Source organism: Panthera uncia, chromosome A2, assembly GCF_023721935.1.
Source record: "Panthera uncia isolate 11264 chromosome A2, Puncia_PCG_1.0, whole genome shotgun sequence".
Lineage (NCBI taxonomy): Eukaryota > Metazoa > Chordata > Mammalia > Carnivora > Felidae > Panthera > Panthera uncia.
The window spans coordinates 15,231,325-15,251,667 of record NC_064816.1 but is presented as its reverse complement, the minus strand read 5'-3'; the positions used below and the strand labels follow the sequence as shown (position 1 = coordinate 15,251,667).

The window sequence follows — 20,343 nt, the reverse complement described above, 5'->3', positions numbered from 1 at the left end:
GTTAAAAAAAATTAAAAAAAAAAAATGTTCCCCAAATTCCAACCCACCTTCAAGTGGCCTTCTGCTCCCAGAGGCTCTGCTGGTTACCATCACTCTTTCTCTGAGGAGAAACCTCACCTACCTCCTGTGCCGTCTTTCCGAAGCGGATGGATCTATAAGAGAAGAGCATTTGCTGAATGGTAGAGGGGGTGGGGGTGGGGGGGTGGGGGTGGGGTTGCTGCTTAAAACTTTAATCTTCAAAAAATCATTCCTGAAAACCTTTCCATCTGATCAATTGCAGTGCCCCGGGGGCAAAGCCCTACAGTAGTCAGCAGGCTAAGGGGCAGGCGGGTCACTTGAAGACCCTGGAGGCCAGCCCCAGGGGCCGGGTCTCATGTCACCAGTGGAAGGGTGGAAGCAGGCCCCAGCAGGGCAAGTGGGCTGCAGGAGGGAGGAGGTGCAGGAACTGGCTGCGGGTAGCCCGAGGGACTCCAGAAAGCGCGTGGCCGCGGGGCGCCAGCAGCAGCCCGCGCCCTGGGACCCTGACACAGTGCGGGTGGAAGGGAGGCCAATCAGTAGGGGGCGCCCGCGGGCCGGGCGGACACGGGGAGCGCCACCGCGGGTGGCCACTGGGGGGCGCCCTCATTCCCCACGCAGCAGACGCCTGCGCGGGATGCCGGCTGGGGGCGCCATCGCGAGAGGAGCACCGCGGCGCAGAAGCGGCTACTCCCCATGGAGCCTCAGTGCAGGACGCGGGCCCGCAGGCAGGGCCCCCAGGGCCGCAGGGCCTCTGCCGTCGTGCTGCTGCTGCTGCTGGTGCTGCTGCTGCTGGGGCCCGCTGGTGAGCCCCGTCCCGCTCCCCGCCCCCCTCCCCCGGGCCCTCCCCGGGCCTCGTCTGACCCCTCTGCGTCCTTCCGCAGGCCGCCTGGCGGACCAGACTCCCGGGACACCCTCCAAGCCTGCTCCGGCCGCCCCTGGCGTCCCCTGTGCACCCACTGCCACCTGCCCCTCAGGCGGGCCTCGCCTTCCTCGCCAGGCCCCCACCGTCCTGTCGCCGCCCTTGACCCTCCAGACCAGCCCTGTTTCTAAAGAAGGCATCAGCTTATTTCCCAGTGAGTACCATGGACTCCCCGGGGGGGGGGGGGGGGGGAGGAGGGTGCGGGGCAGTCTTGAGGACCTCTGACCCCTAGGGACGGAGGGCGCGGAGGAGGAAGGGGCAGGGAGGAGTGGGAAGAGACGTTCCTTTTCCAAGGGTTCATTGAGCATCTACCGTGGGCCGGGCCCCCATCCTGGTGAGGTAGGAGGCCAGGAAAGTTGGCGGTGCCTGCGGCGGGCTGCATGTCCCTATGTCCCTGAACTGACCCAGGCTTCCAGCCAAGGACTTAGGGGATCTCCAGGATAGGTTTCAGGGAGCCTTGGGGTGGGAGCCTTGCAGCAGTGGTTCTCCAGCATGTTGAACAGAGACCCGCGGAATCACTCCTTATCCTGGAACTCCCTGCGCACAGTTTAGCTGCCACAGAAAGGCTCTCACACAGGACCCAGTGCGTGCAGACCTCCCCTCTCCTATGTTAGCCTTGGCAAACGCTGGTCCTGGCCCATGCACCCTCATCTCACAATCCACGAATCTCCCTGGAAAAACCCTGGAGGGGGGCTGCTGTGAGGTCGGAGATGTGCGTCTTCAGTTTGAAAACTTTTTCCAAAGTGGCTGCACGCGCTGGCACTCGCTCCAGCGGGGAGTGAGCGGTCCGGGGCGGTAATCCTCACCAATACATGGTGTCAGGGACCCTGGAGTTGGCCTGGCAGGTGGGGTGGAGCGGAACCTCACTGTGATGCAAGTCGGCGTTTCCCTGAGGACTCACAGGGCTGAACAGCTTCTGTGTTGGCTGGCTGCTGGGGTTCCCTCCTCGGGATGTGTCTGTTCATGCACGTGGCTCCTTTTTCTCTTGGGTCGTCTGGTTTGTTTTCCTCACTGAGTCACAGGAGGGGTTCCCAGAGGAGGGAGAGGGGTCTGCCTTGGCCAAAGTAGGGGGAGCCAGATGGAAACATGGATGAGTTTCTGGAGGTTCTGGCCAGAGCTCAGGGGCTTCTCAGCCAGGACAAAGGGGCCAGTGCTGCACCAGGCTGGTGGCTGGGAATGCCCTGGGGCCTGGGACCAGAGAGGGGGATTGCTTGGGGAGCACTGAGGCCCTTTGGAGACTGCAGACCTCAGTCCTCACGTGGACAGCATCATAACAGGGTGACCAGTGGGGAAAGAGAACCACCGCATGAGCGTGGGCCAGCAGCCCGAGAGGCGGGAAATCGGGCTGAGGGGAGGGGTGGGAAGGCGACTTGCGATGGGGCTGGAAGGTCCCATCCTGCATCAAACTCTCACCTTCCTCCTCAGCCTGCGGCTCCTCCTTCGAGGAAGACCCCACCCTCAGGGACCCAGAGGCCATGGCTCGACGGTGGCCGTGGATGGTCAGTGTGCGGGCCAATGGCACACATATCTGTGCAGGCACCCTCATTGCCTCCCAGTGGGTGCTGACCGTGGCCCACTGCCTGATCCGGTGAGTCGGGACCTAGGTTGGTGGGTAGAAAGGCGTCTGGAGCCACTGGGGCCCAGTCATTCCTGGCAGCTGGTCCCTCGGCAGCAACTGTGGCCTCTGCAGAACCCCACGGGCCCAGCCTCAGTCCCACTTCAGCTCTTAGCAGGTGGAGGCTGAGTCCTGCAGATTCCTTCTGGGTTCAAGCCGGGTGCTTGCTCCCCTCACCTGGCTCCCCAGTCCTGAGCCTTCATGCCACAGATAGGACGGGGGGGCTTGGAAGCCGGAGGGCAGGCCTCCTTCCTCCTGTCCACAGAAAGGAGCTCCCAATTCTTTTGTTTCACACCCTTTGCTTTACTTACTCATTCCTCCCTCTGTTCGACTCAAAGCCTTTGACGTTCCTCTGGAGCCAGGCCCCGGCCTGGGTGCTGGGGGCAGGGAGGGGACACATCACTCCTCTTGGGGTGCCAGGGAACACAGATGAGAAGACAGGGGAGTCTGGGCAGTCTGGGCAGGGGACAAAAGAGGGGGCTGCACATGTTCCAGGGGGCCAAGGCAGCAGCCCGGATGCAACATCCATGCTGGCTTCGAGGGCTGACCACGGAAAAGCATGCTCCACACCTGAAGGCCGAGGTGGAGACTTCAGGGGCATGCCGGGAAAGGAGGCTGGAGGGCGAGGCCACGGATGCTTGCCTTGATGAGTGTGTTGGGCCCCTGTCACTTCCAGGGCCCAGCACGGGCTGCCAGACAGAGAGTCCAGAGTTTGGAACCAGAGAAAAATGGTCCACATCCCAGCTCTGCCACTTCCTAACTGTGTAGCCTTGAGCTGTTTGCTGAGCTCCTCTGAGCCTCGGTTTTCCTCTCCACAAAGTCAAGGGTTGTTGTGAAAGCTGGACCACACGGTCTGTGCGCAGGGCCCTGTCCACATCTGTCGTGAGAGAAAGGCCTGGGGGGCTTGAAGCAGGTGGGTGGCCTGCCTGGGTTTGCTCAGAGTACAACAGTGGGGTGGGGGCAGGGGTGGGGTGCCTGGAGCTGATGACAGACCCCCGTCGTGGTTCTCCCAGGAATGATTTTATCTATTCAGTGCGGGCGGGGAGCCCAAGGATTGACCAGATATCTCAGACTACCGCCGACGTGCCGGCACTCCAGGTCATCGTGAACGAGAGGTACCAGTCTCATCGGTACTGGTCCTGGGTGGGCCAGGCCAACAACATTGCCCTTGTCAAGCTTGCATGGGCACTCAAGTACAACACGTACGTCTGGCCCATCTGCCTGCCTAACTTGGACTTCCAGGTGAAGGATCACTCTGTCTGCACTGTGACAGGCTGGGGACTCCCCAGGGTTGATGGTGAGTCAGAGCCTCCCCAGACTGCTTGGGTGGGGAGCGTGTGGGAGAGGACCCAGGTGCAGGCCCGAGTCTGAGACATCTTCTTGTCCGGATCTCATCTCCTTCCCCTTGGGGGTCTCGGCAGTGAGTGCGCTGTAGCCGTTCAGGCCTTAGAGGCCCCAGAGTGCCCATGAACCCCCCGCCCCAGGCCGGGGCATGTAAACAGGACTTCCTTGAAGGCAGAGGGAGTGGAGAGTAATATCTTGCTGCCTGCACGCAGTCGTAGGACATCAGGACTTGAAGCAGGACGTCTTGAAGTGCCATGAACGAGGTTCTGTAAAAAGATCCCCCGACGCCTCACATGGTTGGTTAAGGGCAGTCCGCACCCAAAGGCTGGGAGTCACTCAGAATCCACGTGTGGCTGCCTCCTGCCCCCAGTGGGCCTCAATCCCTTTGTCACCCCAAGGGATGGAGCAAGGCCCGAAGAGCAGGCTGTCGTCCCAGGCCCCCCCAGGGGGCATTTCTTTAGGAGTCTGACGAGTGCCCAGTCCATTTAGGGAGCTCCTCTTTTTCACAAGAGAGGTGCTCTTGCCTGTGGCTTCACCGAGCCAACTTGCCTAAAAAGAGCAGCTCCACCCTGGGGGTGGGGGTGGCTGTGGCTGTTTGTCTTTCCTGCCGTGGCCTGTCTGGGGAACGGCTGGGGATGGTTGGAAGTCTGTCCCCCAGGGGCTCCTGGCTAGAGACAAAGACACGCTGGTGAGAGGGAGGAGGGGGAGGAGGAGGAGAGAGAGAAGCACACAGTGCCTGGGGCCCACAGAGGGGGGTCTGGGCTAGTGAGGGCAGAAGAGGCCTTTGGGGAGGGCTTGAGCAAAGCAGGGAGTTGGACCGGAGTGGGGCCGGGCAGGCCTTGGGAGCAGAAGGGTCAGAAGCCAAGCTGCTGAGGCAGGAACGGACCCCGTGGACTGGACTCTGTAGGGGTGAGAGCAGACCCAGCAAGGCCAGACTGAGGGCAGCCTGTTCCAAGCTGTCCATGGGGGGCCGTTTGAGAGGTTGGAGGAGCGGCCAGGAGCAGGGAGGAGGGCCGCCAGGCTTGCAGCAGTGAGAGCACCAAGCCTGAGCTGTGGGGGGCCTGCCCCACAGGCATGTGGCCCCAGTTCCGGACCATTCAGGAGAAGGAAGTCACCATCCTGAACAACAAAAAATGCAACCAGTTCTACCACAAGTTTTCCAAAGTCCCCTCTATGGTCCAGATCGTGGACTCCCAGATGGTTTGTGCCGAGGACTCCGACAGGGAACACTTCTGCTATGTGAGTGCTCCTCTTCGTGCTCCCTCACCTCCAAGGGTGCATGGCCAGGAGGGGTGCTGGGGTGCAGGGCAGCGGGGCTGGAAGGGGAAGGGACAGGAGCACGGAGGGAGGGGTGAGAGAGAAGGGGGGGCAGTGGGAAGACGGGGGGTCGGGACCTGGCATGAGAGAGGGGAGATGAACCCCTCTGAGGGAGGGTCTCCTGAGTCTGGATCTCGAGGGCACCCCCTGGGCAGGGTGATGGGGGGCTGTGGGAGAGATGTGCTGCGAGGTCCCTGCTTGTCCTTGAGCTGGGGCAGGTCTCCCTCCAGCCACACCTGGCCCCCCTGACCCTTTTCGTTCCGCCACCCCTCCCCACAGGAGATAAGCGGTGAGCCCCTGGTCTGTCCTGTGGACACCACGTGGTACCTGGTGGGACTGGTGAGCTGGGGCCCAGGTTGCGAAAAGAGCAAGGCCCCGCCCATCTACCTACAGGTCACCTCCTACCGTCACTGGATCTGGGAACGCGTCAATGGGCAGGCCCTGCCAGCCCCGTCCAGGGCCCTGCTCCTGGTGCTAGCGCTGCCCCTCAGCCTCCTCGTTGCCCTCTGACACCCTCGTGCCGTCCCCGGGGGGTGCCGTCCTCCCCCTCTGAGCCCAGAATGCTGCAGGTGTAGCTCTCCCAGCCCCGCAAAGTGGGACAGAGATGAGGTGCTCAATTAAACACTTTTCTTCCACAAGCCTCCTCCTTCCTGGGTGCGCTCGAGTGGGAGGTGAGCAAGCCAGACGGGGGTTTGATGGGGGGACTCCAGACCATCTCTATTGAAAAGCGCAGAGCCCCCCCCCCCCGCCCCGGGTCTGCCTCCATCTCTAGGTTTGGGGTGGCTCTCGCAGAAGGTGGGAGTGTATAGGGACGATACTGGGGTGACGGATGGCCTAGAATGTTCTGTCCGGGCTCAAGCTGGGCTGCCAGGACGCAGAGTGAGGCTGGGGTAAAGGTGCAGCTCTGTCTGGGCCCCGCAGGCGAGTGTGTTCTTTTCTGTGATACTTTCCTTGACTTTGGTGGCTGGAACACACCCTGTCATTGCCCTGAAGCACCGTAGTGAACTCTGATCGTCCAGCCCTGCCCCCTGCCTAGAGACTGGAGCAGGTGCCCACTGGGACCAGACATTATCTGCCAGCAGCCATGCCTGTCCATAAAAGAGCAGCGGAGGCCCCACGGCAGAGGCCAGGGAGCAGCTGGCAGGGCAGATGGAGCTCAGGCCTGGACCCCCGAGGCTTTACCAGCTGGTTCTCTGTTTGACTTCAAGTGGCCCCTGCTCCTCTGGGCCTCTGTTGCCTGGGCCACACAGGAGGGCCCTGGCCTGTATGGGTCTAATGACCTTTGCCACAACCTGAACCTGCTGTATGAGAAGCCCGTAAGGCTGGACCCTGAGGGCAGAGTCAGGGTTCCTGCCTGGCGGACTGAGCTCTCAGTGCCCACAGCAGGTCCTCTGCAATTTCTCTGCCCCCTCGCTGCTCCGTGACTCGTGTCTGCCTGTAGACTCGTGTCTTCTTGTAGAACAGTGATCCAGCTGTAGGTCAGAATCCAGATTTGACTCCTCCGTGTCCCCAGCACAAGGCTCAGGCCACGGAAGGCCTACTGAAAGCCACAAAGTGGAGGGGAGGGGAGCGGAGAGCGGGCGGCTTCCTCCCCCGTTTTAATGCCCAGCTGGCTGCGGCTGTCCCTCTGCCTCTCTCGGCCGCCACCTCTCCCTCCAGCTCATCCTAACTCAGGCTGGGAGAATAGTCAGGGGAGGGAGCTTCAGCTTGGCCCGTGCCACCCGTCACTGCCACGTCACCCTCCACATAAATGCTTCAGGGATAGGGCGTCCTGAGGGGTCATCTCAGGTCACTCGGGTACGAGAAGGCACTCAGCTTTATTTACAAGTGTCTGCAGGCTGCCGAGGCAGCGAGAGATTTTCCAGCAGCTTCCCCAGCTCAAGAGCCTCTGGTTTCCAGGCTCAGACCTGAGCGCCTCAGCGGAGGTTCGCTGCCATCTGGAAACCCCTCTGAGTGTCCTGTCCCCAAAGATTCAGTCTCTAGGTGACTTGACATCTTGACTCCCTGGATCCCCAAGATGGGGCCCAAGTACCAGCTTTCTTCCCCTCTCCCTTTGGCCTACTGGTCTCAGCCTTCTGCACCCCTGACCCAGCCCTGCAGCTCCCAGCCCTGAGCCCCCAGGCCTTCCGCTCAGGCCCCCAGCAGCCTCCACTCCATTGCAGTTGCTTGGCACAGGGTATCTGCTGGGCTGGAGCCCCTGTTTCTGGGTCTCTCTGTTCACCATCCCGGCCAGCACCCCCACGGGGCCTAGAACAGTTTTGTGGCCACCAGGGCTGCTGTCTAGCCAGGTCTGAGAGCTGAAGCTTCCCCCAGACACCCTCTGCCTCCTTGTGGCTGTTCTGGGCATGGCCTCACACTGCAGCCCATCCAGTTTGGCCATCCCCTTCGGAGAGAGGAAACTGCTTCCCGTCAACCCTGTAGAGCCACTGCTGTTCCTGACGGAAGAGACAGAGGCACATCCGAGTGGGTGTGATCTGGATCTGCAGGGCAACAGTGGCCAGAGACCACGTTGGCTGAACAGCCACATGGGTGAGGCGACAGGAGCTGAGTCCATGCTGGGAGGCAGGACACCTGAGGCAGTCCTGTCTCTGCCCCTGACAGGCCGTAACGATGGGGCCTCAGCCACCCCGTCGGAGCTGAGAAGAGGGTGTTCTGCAACCTCTGTGGTCCATGTGTGAGCTTGGAGTCCGAGATGCCTGGAGCCTGGCCTGGACTTGAGCCCCAGGGCTATCCAGCCCCAGCTGCCACCTCCAGGAAGCCCTTCTCATTTTTCTCCTTTCTTCTTCTTGGCCTCATTCTTTTCATTCTCCTCTACCTTGATGGCCACTGTGTCCACGCTATCCTTCTTCTTCTTCTTCTTCTTATCCTCTGTGGGGTAGAGGAAAGGCAGGTAGCAGGAGTGAGGCAGGGTCCTAGGGCCCCCACCAGAGCCTCCCACATCCAGCCCTTCACTTCTTCCTTCCTACCGAACTTCTCCTGCCTGCAGAAGAGCTCCAGGTGTAACTTGCCTCTGGGTCTCTCTCACTCGGGCCCATTTCTGTGCTCTGGTCTCCAGGGACAGGTTTGGGGCAGAGGCGTGGAGCAGGGCCACTCTTGGTGGCAGGACTGAGGGTCTGGCTGGCTCGGCAGGGACAGGCGGTGGTGCGGCTGGGGGCCCCTCCCTGGTCTGCTCACCTCCGGGGATTTCTGTGAGCTCGTTGAGGGGCGGCACAGTCTCCAGTTTGTCCGTGTACATCTTGGCTGCCTTTCGCTGCAGGTACCGGGCTTCGATCTCCTTCCGGGTCCGTGGCACGCGGCAGTTGAAGACACAGCACAGAGTGATAACTGTAGGGACGACAGAGCAGGCCTGGCCGAGGCTGGAGCTCAGACACCCCAGGAATGGTGCCCACATTGCAGACCTGCCTTCATCTACCTAAATGTGTCTCACCCAAGAGACTCTGGCAGAAGGCTCTGTGTTTGGACAGAACCCCTGTGGGCTCTGGGATTTCCGAGGTCAGCTCAGCAATTTCCAGAGCAGGACTGGCTTCACACGGGGGCCCGCTCTTGGAAGGGCCTCGCGCTTGGCTTAATGCTCTGCCGTCGATGTTCTTAGCAATTTGTGAGCAAGGGGTCTCATACTTTCGTTTTGCCCTGGACCCTAAATCGTGTCATTGGTCTCAGTTTCTGACTCGATTGAGGCCCCTGGAGGGCAGGGCAGAGGACTGCACGGTGACTCACGCTACAGCTACCTGGAGGCTGTCCTGTGTTCCCACCCAGGTCTCTCGGCTCCTAGTAATTCCTAGGTTTTCCTCCCCAGGCTCCTGAGAGGACCTCAGACACTGGAGGACATAGCTGTGTCCTCCTCAACCCCCCTGAGGACAAGCCTGAGCTCCTCCTGGCCGTGAGAGCCCACGAGAGCCCACGAGAGGGCACAGACCCTGCCCTGGGGCGTTCACCTCCCACAGTTATTCCAGGAGCGGTTTTCCGGCTCAGGGCAGCTGTGCCCACGCGAGCTGGGCCAGGGAACGAAGCTGGACTGTCTAGTGATGGGCAGGGCAGTGCTGGGCTGCCAGGGCCCGGCTGGACTGAGTTTATTTTTCTAAGGCCCCACAGTCTGACCACCTTGGCCCCAGCCTCAGGGGAGGGGACGGGGCTGCTTCCTATTATAAATCAGATGACAAGACATAACTTCCTGGCAGACTCCTGGGGGCAGGACGGCCAAGCGGGACAAGCCAGGCCTATTTTAGGGAAGATGCATCAGACCAGTGTAGCCGGGGCTGGAGCACCCTTTGGAGTCAACTGGTGTGACTCTTTCAGCCAAATATCGTGGCCCCGCTAAGTCTCCCCCAGGTTCACAGAATGAAAAACAAGGAAGGAAGGAAGGAATGCATGCGTGCATGAGATGGCCTCAAAGCCTTTGCTGCTCAGGACAGAACTGGACTCCCGAATGGGTGGGTAGGGGGAGCTAACAGCATCTGGGCACCCTGGGGGGCTGCACGAGGCCCCAGCAGTAGGTCTGTACCTTGCTGTCCAGGGGTAAACGGCAAACCTTTCTTATCCGGAGAGCTGGGTTCTGGTCTTCTCCAGACCCTTGTGTGTAGGCCTATGGCCCTAGTCCTACCACCGGCTTGGGCGGTCTCTTCCAGCCACCCCACCAGGCACGTCCTCTGACCATGCTTACTCAGGTCCTCCACAGAGGCTGGTCCCAGGCTCTATGAGGCCTCAGCTTTGCAGGGAGCTCAGCCATTGGCAGCTGGAGCAGGGCCCACACACCGCCCCTTGCCTGCCCCACCCAGCCTGGCCCAGTCACTTCTCTTCAACGAAGGGAAAAAAACAACGCGTTTTGGATCGAGTCCCAGGGCCCAGGCAGGGGCTTGGAATGTGTAGTCCCCGGGCTGGAAGGACCTCCAGAGGCACCCCCACCCAACCCCAGCCCCTCTGCACGAGGTTCTGGGCCCAAGCAGCCGGGAAAGCAGGAAAGAGGTTTCCTCTCCAGGAGATGCCATCCCTACTCCCCAGGGCCCTGCATGGAGCCCTGCATGGAAGGTAACAAGTGGTGCCCTGCTGCTCAGAAGACTTTGGGACTCTCCCTTCCTCTCCCTTCCTCTTTCCTAGGAAGCAGGGTGAGGAGTAGGGGCTGGTGTGTGTGCTTCATGTCCAAGCCCCTCTTCGGGTCTGTCATTGCAACTTTCTTGTGTGGCCCTGGGCACCTCCACTGTCCGGGGCCCAGCAGAGTCTGGAGAGGCCGTTCTGTGTTTAGAGGCCCCTCAGTGCCTTCACCCCTGCTCCGTGGAGTGCCCCGGAGCTGCTCCCTGGACATGCACCCTGCACTGCTCCTTATGGGCAGATGCTCTTGGTGCTGTGGGTTGGGGGGCACGGTTTCCTCTCTGAGCACCTGGGCTGGGGCTGTAGCCACAACGGTGTCAGTAGGGCCTCCAGAGAGACGCCTGACTGATTCTCACCTTGGCTAGGAATGAAATGTAGGCCCTTGGTCAGATCCTGCCCCCACCCCAGTCATGAAGAAATGGTGGTGGGGGTGTGCGTGGAGACTTTCCCACAAGGAGGGCCTTTCTGGTGCCAGGAGAAACAGATGCAAATCAGATGTCCCTGTCTCCCTCGGAGTCCTCACATCTGGGTGGGCCCTCTGCTGTGGCGCTGCCCTCCAGGGGACCTCATCCTGAGCCAGCTCCAGCTCGAACTTATCCGACCTGGGGGGCACGCAGTAAAAGTCCTCTAGGGGTCACCTGAGACCTTGTGTGGAGGCCATTCCGTCTCTGCTCTGCCCGCACCATGCCCTCTGCCTGGCATTTTTGGGGGGCAGCCTACCCAGCCAAACCGCATGCGTCCCCGCACGCATCCACAGTGGAGAGGACCCTCCTCCGTGAAGCTTGTGCAGGGCGAGGGGGTTTTCTGTCCCTTCGTTGCCTGCGTCTCCTCCAAACCTCTGACGTGTAGGAACCTTCGTCAGACTCTGCTTTGCACCCTGATGGTCTCCCTATCCACCGACATTTCTCTGCCCTCTTTCTCCAACTCCAGACCCCTTCTCTGGAAGGGCCGAAGGGGGCACGCCAAGCCCATCTCTGTTGTGAGCTGGAGTCAAGCAACTCAGTCCCAGGAGAGGAAGGGGTCCCTTGCTCTTAATGGAGGTGGGTGTGAGTCGTTCCAGGGGGACGGGATCTGACAAGGCAGGGTTTGCAGCCTGGGAGCCACATCTGCCGGGTGTCTGGGGAGCCTCCAGGCTGGGCTGCGGCCAAGGATGGCCTTGCTGGGGCTTCTGGGTGTGGGCCCTTTAAGCCTGGCCAAACTGCAGGAGAAGCATCAGGAGGCCAGCGATAGGGAAAAATGACACGTCCTCATCCTGGTTCAGTGGAGTCCCCTGTAATTACCGTAATTGCCATGTGGCTGTGTCCCAGTTGGGCAGAATACTTCAGGTCACCACCAGCCTGTCAGCCCTCCACAGGGACTTTGTGTAGATCAGGAGGTGCCAGAAACCACAGTGGGCCTCCTGCGGGCGACTGGCCTGCTTGTACTGCCCGGAATTGCTGCTCTGAGCCCCTGGGGGTGGTGCCGGGGGCGGGGTGCAGGGGGTGGCGTGGGGTGGGAGAGGGCGGGGAGCAGCTACTCACTGATGGACAACACGAAGAGCGAGAAGATGCCCACCACGTGCCAGAGGCGCATGTCCCAGAACACCACGGTCTCCTTGGTCAATGGGGGCGGCTTGGGCTTGGGCGGGGCTGTGCTGGGCTGCAGGTCAGGAGAGAGAAGAATGAGCCAGGCAGAGGCCGGGGGCTGGGGCTGGGCCGAGAGAGGCCCAGGTTTCAGCAAGGACTCAGCCCAAGTGTTTCGGAATCTCCTAGAATCTAGAGTCTTAGACATTCACAGTCAACGTCCTAGACCTTGGGAAGTTCCGGATTTAGAGCAAGGGAAGAAAGCAGCTCCAGAACCATGGAGCCAGGGACCTGGGGTACAAGGGTACTTGGGATGCTTGAGGACACCAAGGCCTGAAGGGGCAAAGGTGGATGGCTTGTCCCAATGAGGTTCAAGGCCCCTTCGGCAGCCTGCTGGTCTCCTCCTGCTCCAGTCCTGGGCCCCCGCAGGCAGATGGGGTCTCAGGACCAAGGCCAGAGACAAGGCAAGGCCTGTGCTGCCCTGGGGGACTTTGCTCTCAAGCACCCTCGGTGTGGGGTGGGTTGTGGAGCTGGACTCAGGGCCCGTGGCTCGGCTGTCTGGCCAGGACGCCCACCAGGTGACCTCAACAGTCACCTATCCTGCCAGAGTCACCTCTTCTGACCAGAAGGATAGGCCAGAGTCTCCTGGGACAGGACCAGATAAATTGTCTGCAATGAGGCAGCGACACCTAGAGGCCGAAAGCTATAAGCATGACTGGAACAAGCCTGTGCAGAGCTTAGCAGGCCACCTCCCACCTTCCCAGTGGGACACAGCCCTGCCCTGGGTGTCTAGGGACACGGCCCTGCCCTGGGGGTCTAGGGGACACGGCCCTGCCCTGGGGTACTAAGGGGACACAGCCCTGCCCTGGGGGTCTAGGGGAACAAGGCCCTGCCCTGGGGGACATAGCCCTGTCCTGGTGGTTCTAGGCAGGACCTCTCCCTGACCTAAGGGGCCGAGAGGGATGTGACCCTATCTCTGTCACCAAGTTTGGCTGAGGGATGGAGGGGGAGGCGGTTAGCGCTTAGAGGGAGAGAGGACCCTGGGGCATCTGTGGAATTCATTGTCTCCTGATTAACTGAATATGGACCGACCTGAGGAGTCCTTTCTGGCTCTCTGGGAAGGAAAGGCAACTCACAACTCAACCATCCGTCCAGTCTTTCCCCTGGTACATGAGCATGGATTGGCACCTACCCCAAATTCCTCATCTAATGAACACCACCCTTCGGCATGTTTGGGGACACTCAGAGAGGATCAGCAACCTGTCCCAGGTAATGCAGGGCATCTCTGTGCTTGGGACTGATACATGATTCCTCAGCTTTTTTCTCTTAACCAGGGTAACCTGGGGTGGGAGACATCTTTCCTCTAGGCCTCAGTTTCTCCATCTGTAAGTTAAACGTGGGGTGGTTCCAAGGTTCTCTGGGAAGCTCTCTCTACCCAAGTAGAGTGGGAAAATTGACAAGAAGATAACCCTCCTCAGCATCACCCCAGGGGCCTGGATCCGTTTGCAGGGTCAGACACATGTGTGTGGGGTCAGGCACATCCGGGGGTTCAGGGCTCATGTGTGTGGGTTGGAGCGCTTAGGGTTTGGGCACATAGTTGTGGGTACAGGGCACACGTGTGGTTGGAGTACGAGCGTGTGGTCAGACATATGTCTGTAGAGTCAGGGCCGGGGTCCTAAGGCTCAGTGTGTCTGGCCTGGCTGGGCTATATGGCTGGAAGACTCCGAGGTCCAGAGAAGAGATCTTGGATTCTGAGCCCGGGGAAGCTGAGAGCCCACTTCTGACACCTTGTTCCAGCCTTGTTCTGGGTGGAATTGAGCTTACAATCTCTCCCTGATAGGGATCTCAGGTAGAGGGTAACACATAAGAGTGGGGCACCTCCTCGTGGTGGGCACTGCTGGGGGGTCTGAACTCTAAAGCTTGGGAGCTCCGGCCTCCATCAGATGGAGGATGATGGCTGTAGGGATCGTGGTGGGCGGTACTGTGGACTCAGCCCTGCCCATCTCTCTGGTGCTTCCCTGGGTCCCCTGGGCTCAGGCTGTAGGCAGATGGCAGGCAGATGGACTCCAAATGCAATTTTCCTTGATGAGCCGGGAGAAGATGTGCTCCTGGGGGCTGAGGGGAAGGGTCCTTGGCTCAGAAGTGATGCAACACCCACCCTCAGCCTTCTGCCACACCCAGGCCAGCTCAGCTCTGCACTAGAAGCCTCAGGGCAGCCACTAAGGGGCCCAGGTACACTCTGTGGGGCTCAAGCCAGCCTGGCTCCCCTTACAGGGACACTGGAGCTGACATCCGACTCCAGCCCAGCATTTTGATCACACCCCCTGGTCTGCAGCAGGGACAGGCTAGTATCGAGGTATAGGGCTCTGTCTTCATGTCTCTCGGATCCTCAGGTTCAGGGCTGTGTCTTCTTAGACCCTCAGGATAAGGCTCTGTCCTCCCTCTCCATCCTGTCTCCTGGCACCTGCCCCCGAGGGCTCTCCTGGGCACCTTGCTGACTCCTGCCTTTCTGTCTCTCCGGCCTCTCCTCTCTGCTTCTGCCTGCACAGGCTCTAACCCCCACTCCTCCCTGGCCCTGCCTCTTGGGCCTTCTCCCTCCGGCCTCGTGTTTCAGAATTCTGGGTCTGGTCTGCCTCTTTGGCTCCCCTTCTCAGCTCAGCAAGAATGGGGTACGGAGGGGCCAGGGAGGCTGCAGGTGGCCCCGACTCTTGCCTTCCCCGCCCTGCCTGGCCCCAGCTGAGCTCCCGAACCCCCCCGGCTGTCCTCCTTCCCTCTTGCTGGGCGGCACGGCAGCTCCCCGCAGTTCTCTCAGCCGTGCGCCCTCTCCCAACTTACCCTCCTCCTTCCACACCAGGACCCATCACAACTCTCCCCTGCTCAGAGACCTTTGCCAACTCTCCATTATCACCAGGACCAAGTAAGACCCCTGAGTGAGTCCCTGGGTCCTGGCCTGCCTGCCTCTCCCCTCCAGGGCCAAGTGCTCCACATGGAGTTGAATCAACACACGGCTGCTCTGTAAAGGGTCTCCTCCTCTTCCTGCCTCTACCCTCCAGCTTGGAAAGCCCTCGCCTGCTTCCTAAGGCTATGTCTCCCCCCTCAGTCAGGGGACCCTGAAGGATCTCTGGAGGCAGAAGCTCTTTCCTCTGGCAGACCCTAGGATCAGGGACTAGATCTCCCTTATCAGACTAGATAGAGGTCACTGAACCCAAAGATCATGCCTCTCCCTACACCCCCCCACACCCCGCCCTCATTAGGGCAAAGGCAAGAGGATAAGGGCTGTGTCCCCCAGCGACTGAGCAAGGCTGTATCCCCAGTCAGACCTGGAATCCTTATGATCAGGGTGAGTCTCCCCCACCCGACTAATGTTCCTGAAGTCAGGGGCTGTGCCCTCCCATTAGACCAGGGACCCTAAGATTGGGGGCTGAGTCTCCCCCCCCCCGGAGCCTGGAAGCCCTCGGGGCAGGGCTGTGTCACCCCATTAATCCAGGTCCCCTAGGGCAGGAGGAAGGGAAAAAGGCAGCTCCCAAGGCAGAAGGGCGTCCCCAGCCCTCTGCCACGCGGCCACAGCCTCCCCGAGCCCCTAGCGCCGCCCAGCCTCACCTCCACCAGCTGCCCGGCGGCGACCCCCGCGAGGCAGAGCCCCAGCGCGACGCCGCCCAGCGCCCACAGGGGCCCCGCACCTCGCCGCTGCCCGGCCATCTTCACGCCCCGCGGCTCCGGGCCGGGCGAGGCCTCAGGTGGGGGGAGCCAGCGACGCGGGGGGCTGGGCGCGGTTGGCCCGGTGACTGCCCCGCCAGGCAGCCGGCGCTGGCGGTGACGATCTGGTCGCAGGCCGCGAGTGGGCATCATTTATTCATCGTCGGTGTCTGGTTCCCTGCCGCCCGCCCCCACATCACCGCGGATGGAGGGCCCGCCCCCCTCCCGATGGATCCGAGTCCGGGTCTCCCTCCCCTAACCCGATCCAGCCGGGCAGAGAGGAGTGAGAGTGACAGGCTGGGGTCAGGTCCTTGAACAACAGGCCCCAGCTCCCCTGCCCGACTTGGGCCTCAGTTTCTCCATCTGGGGCAAGGGGAGGAGTTAGAATCTGCTGATCTGGGAGGCCCTTCCCAGTCTGACGTTCTGAATTTGAAAAACCCTGCTGGACCCAGGCTGGTGGGGGGAGTGGGGGTGGGGGGGCGGGGGACGGTATGGCAGGCAGGTTGCCATAGTGACAGGCGCTCAGGGATGTCCTGGGCTTTCTGGGCTGGCTTCCTGCCCAGAAATGGCTCTGGTCACTCTGGACACCAGAGCTAGAGTGGGGGATGGGGACCAGGGGATGGTATGGTCAGAGTTGCTAGTTCCGGGTGCTATGGAAGGTTCCTGAAGAAGCCAGCACCTGCTGCCCCACGGGACTGGGACGACTCCCCCTGGAAGGGCTGGAGGACCATTTTCTGACTCTGGCCGACCTTGAGCCTCTGCCCCAGTCTGATCCCCAATTCTTACTCCAGTCTGAGCCATGATCCTGGCCTCGCACTGAACCTGGCCCACATGTACTCTGGTCCTGACCCCAGGATGAGCCTTGACAACCCAGGGATGGAGCAATGGAGGGTCTGAGAAGCTGTGGAGACCCAGAGGGCTTTGGAGGAGGATGAAAAGGAGGAGGAGGAGGAGGAGGAGGAGGAGGAGGAGGAGGAGGGTGGTCTGGGGTGGGGAGACTCCTCTGGTCCATCCTTTCTCTCACTTCTCCTTCCACCCCCCCCCCCCTCCCTTCCTTCTTCCCTCCCTTCCTCCCTCTCTCCTTCCTCCCTCCCTTCCTCCCTTCCTCCCTCCCTCCCTCCCTTCCTCCCACCCTCCCTCCCTCCCTCCCTCCCACCCTTCCTTCCTTCCTTCCTTTCTTCAGGACCCTGTAGATTCAGATCCTCATAGGGCTCCTGCCTGGAGGTGCAGCAGATGGGCAAGGGCCAAGGTGAGAGCTACAGCAGAGAGCAGAGGGCCAGCCATGGACACCCACAGGTGACAGGGGTGGGAGATCACAGGCAGGCAGGGAAACAAGAAAGCCACTGGCGAAGGACAGCTGGCCTGAGGGATCCTCAACAGTAAGTGGCAAAGTCTGGGGTCTCAGTGGGCTGGGCCACCCCATCCTCCCCAGGCTTGCCCCAGCCAGGCAAACAGGGATTCTATTAAAGCCCAAATGACTTGCTGAAGCTTCCACTTCCTCATGCCTCTGTCATGGGCCAGGCTAGGGAAAGCCGCACTGACCAGCCAGGGAGGTCACCCTTGGGACACAGGGTCAGAGAGGCCTTGGCTGGACTGGGCTGAGGTTAGTGGGCCTGACAGTGGCCGTGGGCAAGCTGTTACCCCTCTCTGCTTTGAACTTCTCGTCTACGGAATGGAGAGGGCAAGACTTTCATCAAAGGGCTGTTAGGAGGATTATATTGAACTAAGGATTATGGAGTGCTGAGTTGCTAGCTTTCCCTACTAGCAAAAATGATTTAAATTTCCTTTTCCGCTCTCTGAAGGCGGCGAAAGTTGACCGAACAAAACTGAAGTTATTATCCCCAATTCACAAAACTAAATTAGCACGAAGAAATTTTAAGAAATGAAACTTTCAAATTAGGTTTCCTATAGATTTGTAGCTTTAAACTTTATAACTTCTAAAGGTACTGAAGCTTAAAACTAAGACTCCTGGGGCATGATCATATCGACAGCTTTCAGACCTCAGATTGAACCTCTCTGAGCTTCAATCCCTCATCTGTAAAATGGGTATAACTATGGTATCACAGCACCTGCGCATCACAAGCCTTCAGGAAATGCTAGTCGTTGTGATTGTTGTGGGTATTGTCTCAATTCCCTCTTGTCAAACATTGGTGTTTTTTCCAGTTCTCCAAAAGGTGAAATACCACGGTGAGCGAAACATCCTTGAAGCTAAAGCCTTTTCCATCTTCGAAGGCTTTTCTCCCTCTCCTCTGTGGACTTATGAGGAATTGAGGGCCAGAGAGGGGTTGTGCCCTGCATAAGGTCACACAGGAACTGGGGCCTCAAACTCAGTCTGTGGCCCCTAACCCAGGCCTCTGTCCCCTGTCCAGTACTTTCTCTATTTCTTTTTTTTTTTTTTTTAATTTTTTCATGTTTATTTATTTTTGAGAGAAAGAGAGAAGAGCGTGAGCGGGGGAAGGGCAGAGAGAGAGGGAGACACAGCATCCGAAGCAGGCTCCAGGCTCTGAGCTGTCAGCACAGAGCCCAATGCGGGGCTCGAACTCACCAACTGTGAGATGGTGACCTGAGCGGAAGTCGGATGCTCAACAGACGGAGCCACCCAGGTGCCCCACTTTTTCTATTTCTTATGAGGTCCCTGATTTCTCCTGCACCCTACTACCAGTAAGGCCCATCAGGTCTGGGGTGGCAGAGCTCTAGGTGCCCAGATTCCCCAGCCTCGCTCCCCTGGAAGACAGTATCCCCTCCATGCATGGTGGCATGAATGCTTGGCCTGCGGAACCCTGTTTGTCCCTCGGGTGCTATTTTTAGCTCCTGTGGGTTTCCTGTAGGGGCCCGGTCCAGTCTCTAGGACCGCTGGGTTGGAAGCCATGGGCAGTGCAGTCGACAGTGGCCAGGGGAACCTGTGGACACTTCTCTCCTGGAGCCAGAAATGCCAGGGCTCAAGGCTCAGCTCTGGGGAAGCAGAGGGTCGGGAGTAGGTATCTTCCCAGCCACGGAGCCAGGCCGGGATCCAGGACATCTTGGACTTGGCCTGGGCTGAGAGTGGGGGCTGGGCTGTCTAGGCCTGAGACACGGTGGCTGGGGCCTGCTGGGAGCTGGCAATCTCTGACCTTGTTGGCCCCAGGCCTGGCCCAGAATAGCTCTGGGGCTGGGCCGGGCCTGGTGAGACCTGTGTGTACAGAAGCATGCGCTCGTGTCCCAGGCTCTCGTGTGCACAGGAGTGCATGCACACTCTGCACTTGCCTCTCTGTGTGTCTGTGAGTCTTAGCGTGTGTTCCATGGAGCAGTATGTAAGTCCGTGTCCACGTGGATGTGCACGGCGTCTGCCCGTGCCCACGTACAGGGCTGCCTCCTGGGCTGTGCAACTTGGAAGTCCTGCCAGTGTGTTCATAGTAGATGGGTCTGTGTGGCACAAGTAAATGTACACGCCGCACATTCCTGTGACCGTGGAATCACATACGTGTGCGGGGCATGCGAGAGTGGGGTGGGTGTGTGTGTGCACATCTGCGGTGGGATTGGGCAAGGGCCCTTGGCTGTGTGGGCGGGTGGACCCAGTGGAGGCTGTCCTTTGGGCACTACTAGGGGCTTAGGGATTACTTGGCCCTGGCCGAGAGAGAGAGGGAGCGAGGCCTGGCGGGTCTTGCCCCACTTGGCAGATAGTAAAACCGGGCTTGGCAATGCTGGTGAGGTCACCCACTCTGGGGGTCGGTGGGGGGCGGGGGGTAAGGGAAGATGTCCCCCAGCTTTCTGATTCCCCTAGATGTGGCCGAACAGGAAGGCTGGGCTGTGGGGAGGAAGCTGAGGGGGCCCTTCCCTTCCTGCTTGAGCCCAGCCAGCGCTGCCCTCCCTCAGCTGTAGGTACAGATGAGGACACTGAGGCCCGAAGAGGGGACGGGCTGCTGCAGAGACACCACTCACTGAATCTGCTTCCTCCTGCTCAGGGCTCTGTCCTGCCTACCTTGCTCGCCACACCCTCCTGGACAACCTTGCTCTCTCTATGTGGCCATGTCTACTCTCCAGCCCTTGGCCCTTCCCCCCAAGCCCCAGAAACCCCTTGCTTGACCACACCCACGTGCCAGAGGACCCACAGACCCACCAAGACCCTGCTCATCTGAGAAGGATCCCCTTGAACTGCCATGTGCCCCCTCCACTGGGGATCTTTCTTCAGCCTGGCAGGGTGGGTGGGGCATGACTTCCACCCCCTCAGATTTGAGTATGGGGTTGGTGGGGTACCCTTTCTGCCCTTCCACTGTCCGTATGGGGCCTGTTGGCCTTAGTGTTGTCAACCCTGAAAGGGGAAATGACTCCAGTCATCCTCTGGAACCCGTGTACCGCGGGAAGTGATGGGGGGGGGGGCGCATAGGCATGGTGGCTGGAGGGGGACCAGGCAGCAGACAGCGGGATCCTTTGTTACAGGCTGAACCATTGTCCTCCCCGGCCCCCACCCCCCCTCCTAGGACTAGGCTTCCGCCACCCTTTCCAAGGTCACAGGCCCTGGAGCAGACAAGCGCAGGCTGCATGCTCTACTGGGCCATGATGAGAACCAGGAGTGGGGGCAGGGGGACTTCCTCAAGGTCACACAGAAAGAAATGGTCGCTGGCCATACACATCTGGCCCAAGGGGGTGCGGGGCAGCCTCGGTTTACCCCACTTTCGGTACGTTTCTCGAGCCCACCCAGCGCTGCGCTTGTGCTGGCCTCTGGGATTCGGTGCGGGTGGAGGAGGTCATGGGGTTGCACCCAGGCCCAGAGCGGTCAGAATAGGGGCGGATGCCCGGGAAGGCCCCGC

At 60.3% G+C, this 20,343-nt stretch overlaps 2 protein-coding genes across 2 annotated transcripts; one reads left to right on the top strand and one right to left on the bottom strand.

Moving 5' to 3' along the window:
- Positions 1-373: 373 nt before the first annotated feature.
- PRSS50 (serine protease 50) lies at positions 374-5,851 on the top strand. The gene is made up of 7 exons (XM_049639428.1): positions 374-529; positions 637-820; positions 900-1,091; positions 2,363-2,525; positions 3,566-3,849; positions 4,969-5,135; positions 5,493-5,851. Exons 1-7 carry the CDS (start codon positions 374-376, stop codon positions 5,721-5,723), a joined length of 1,377 nt encoding a protein of 458 aa, XP_049495385.1. The 3' UTR covers positions 5,724-5,851.
- A 1,088-nt stretch (positions 5,852-6,939) lies between these two features.
- Positions 6,940-15,778, bottom strand: TMIE (transmembrane inner ear). The gene is made up of 4 exons (XM_049640343.1): positions 15,461-15,778; positions 11,819-11,936; positions 8,388-8,537; positions 6,940-8,081 (listed from the first exon to the last, which is right to left on the bottom strand). Exons 1-4 carry the CDS (start codon positions 15,707-15,709, stop codon positions 7,978-7,980), a joined length of 621 nt encoding a protein of 206 aa, XP_049496300.1. The 5' UTR covers positions 15,710-15,778; the 3' UTR covers positions 6,940-7,977.
- Positions 15,779-20,343: the final 4,565 nt, after the last annotated feature.

What these genes read in the sequence shown, in the direction of transcription:
- PRSS50 (XM_049639428.1), top strand. Translation starts at nt 374, where the DNA reads ATGTCACCAGTGGAAGGGTGGAAGCAGGCCCCAGCAGGGCAAGTGGGC. An exon ending in GTGGCCCACTGCCTGATCCG is followed by an intron (nt 2,526 to 3,565) that starts GTGAGTCGGGAC and finishes TGGTTCTCCCAG; the next exon opens with GAATGATTTTATCTATTCAG. An exon ending in ACAGGGAACACTTCTGCTAT is followed by an intron (nt 5,136 to 5,492) that starts GTGAGTGCTCCT and finishes CCCTCCCCACAG; the next exon opens with GAGATAAGCGGTGAGCCCCT.
- TMIE (XM_049640343.1), bottom strand. Translation starts at nt 15,709, where the DNA reads ATGATGCCCACTCGCGGCCTGCGACCAGATCGTCACCGCCAGCGCCGG. An exon ending in GCTCTTCGTGTTGTCCATCA is followed by an intron (nt 8,538 to 11,818) that starts GTGAGTAGCTGC and finishes TCGTCCCTACAG; the next exon opens with TTATCACTCTGTGCTGTGTC. An exon ending in GCTCACAGAAATCCCCGGAG is followed by an intron (nt 8,082 to 8,387) that starts GTGAGCAGACCA and finishes TCTACCCCACAG; the next exon opens with AGGATAAGAAGAAGAAGAAG.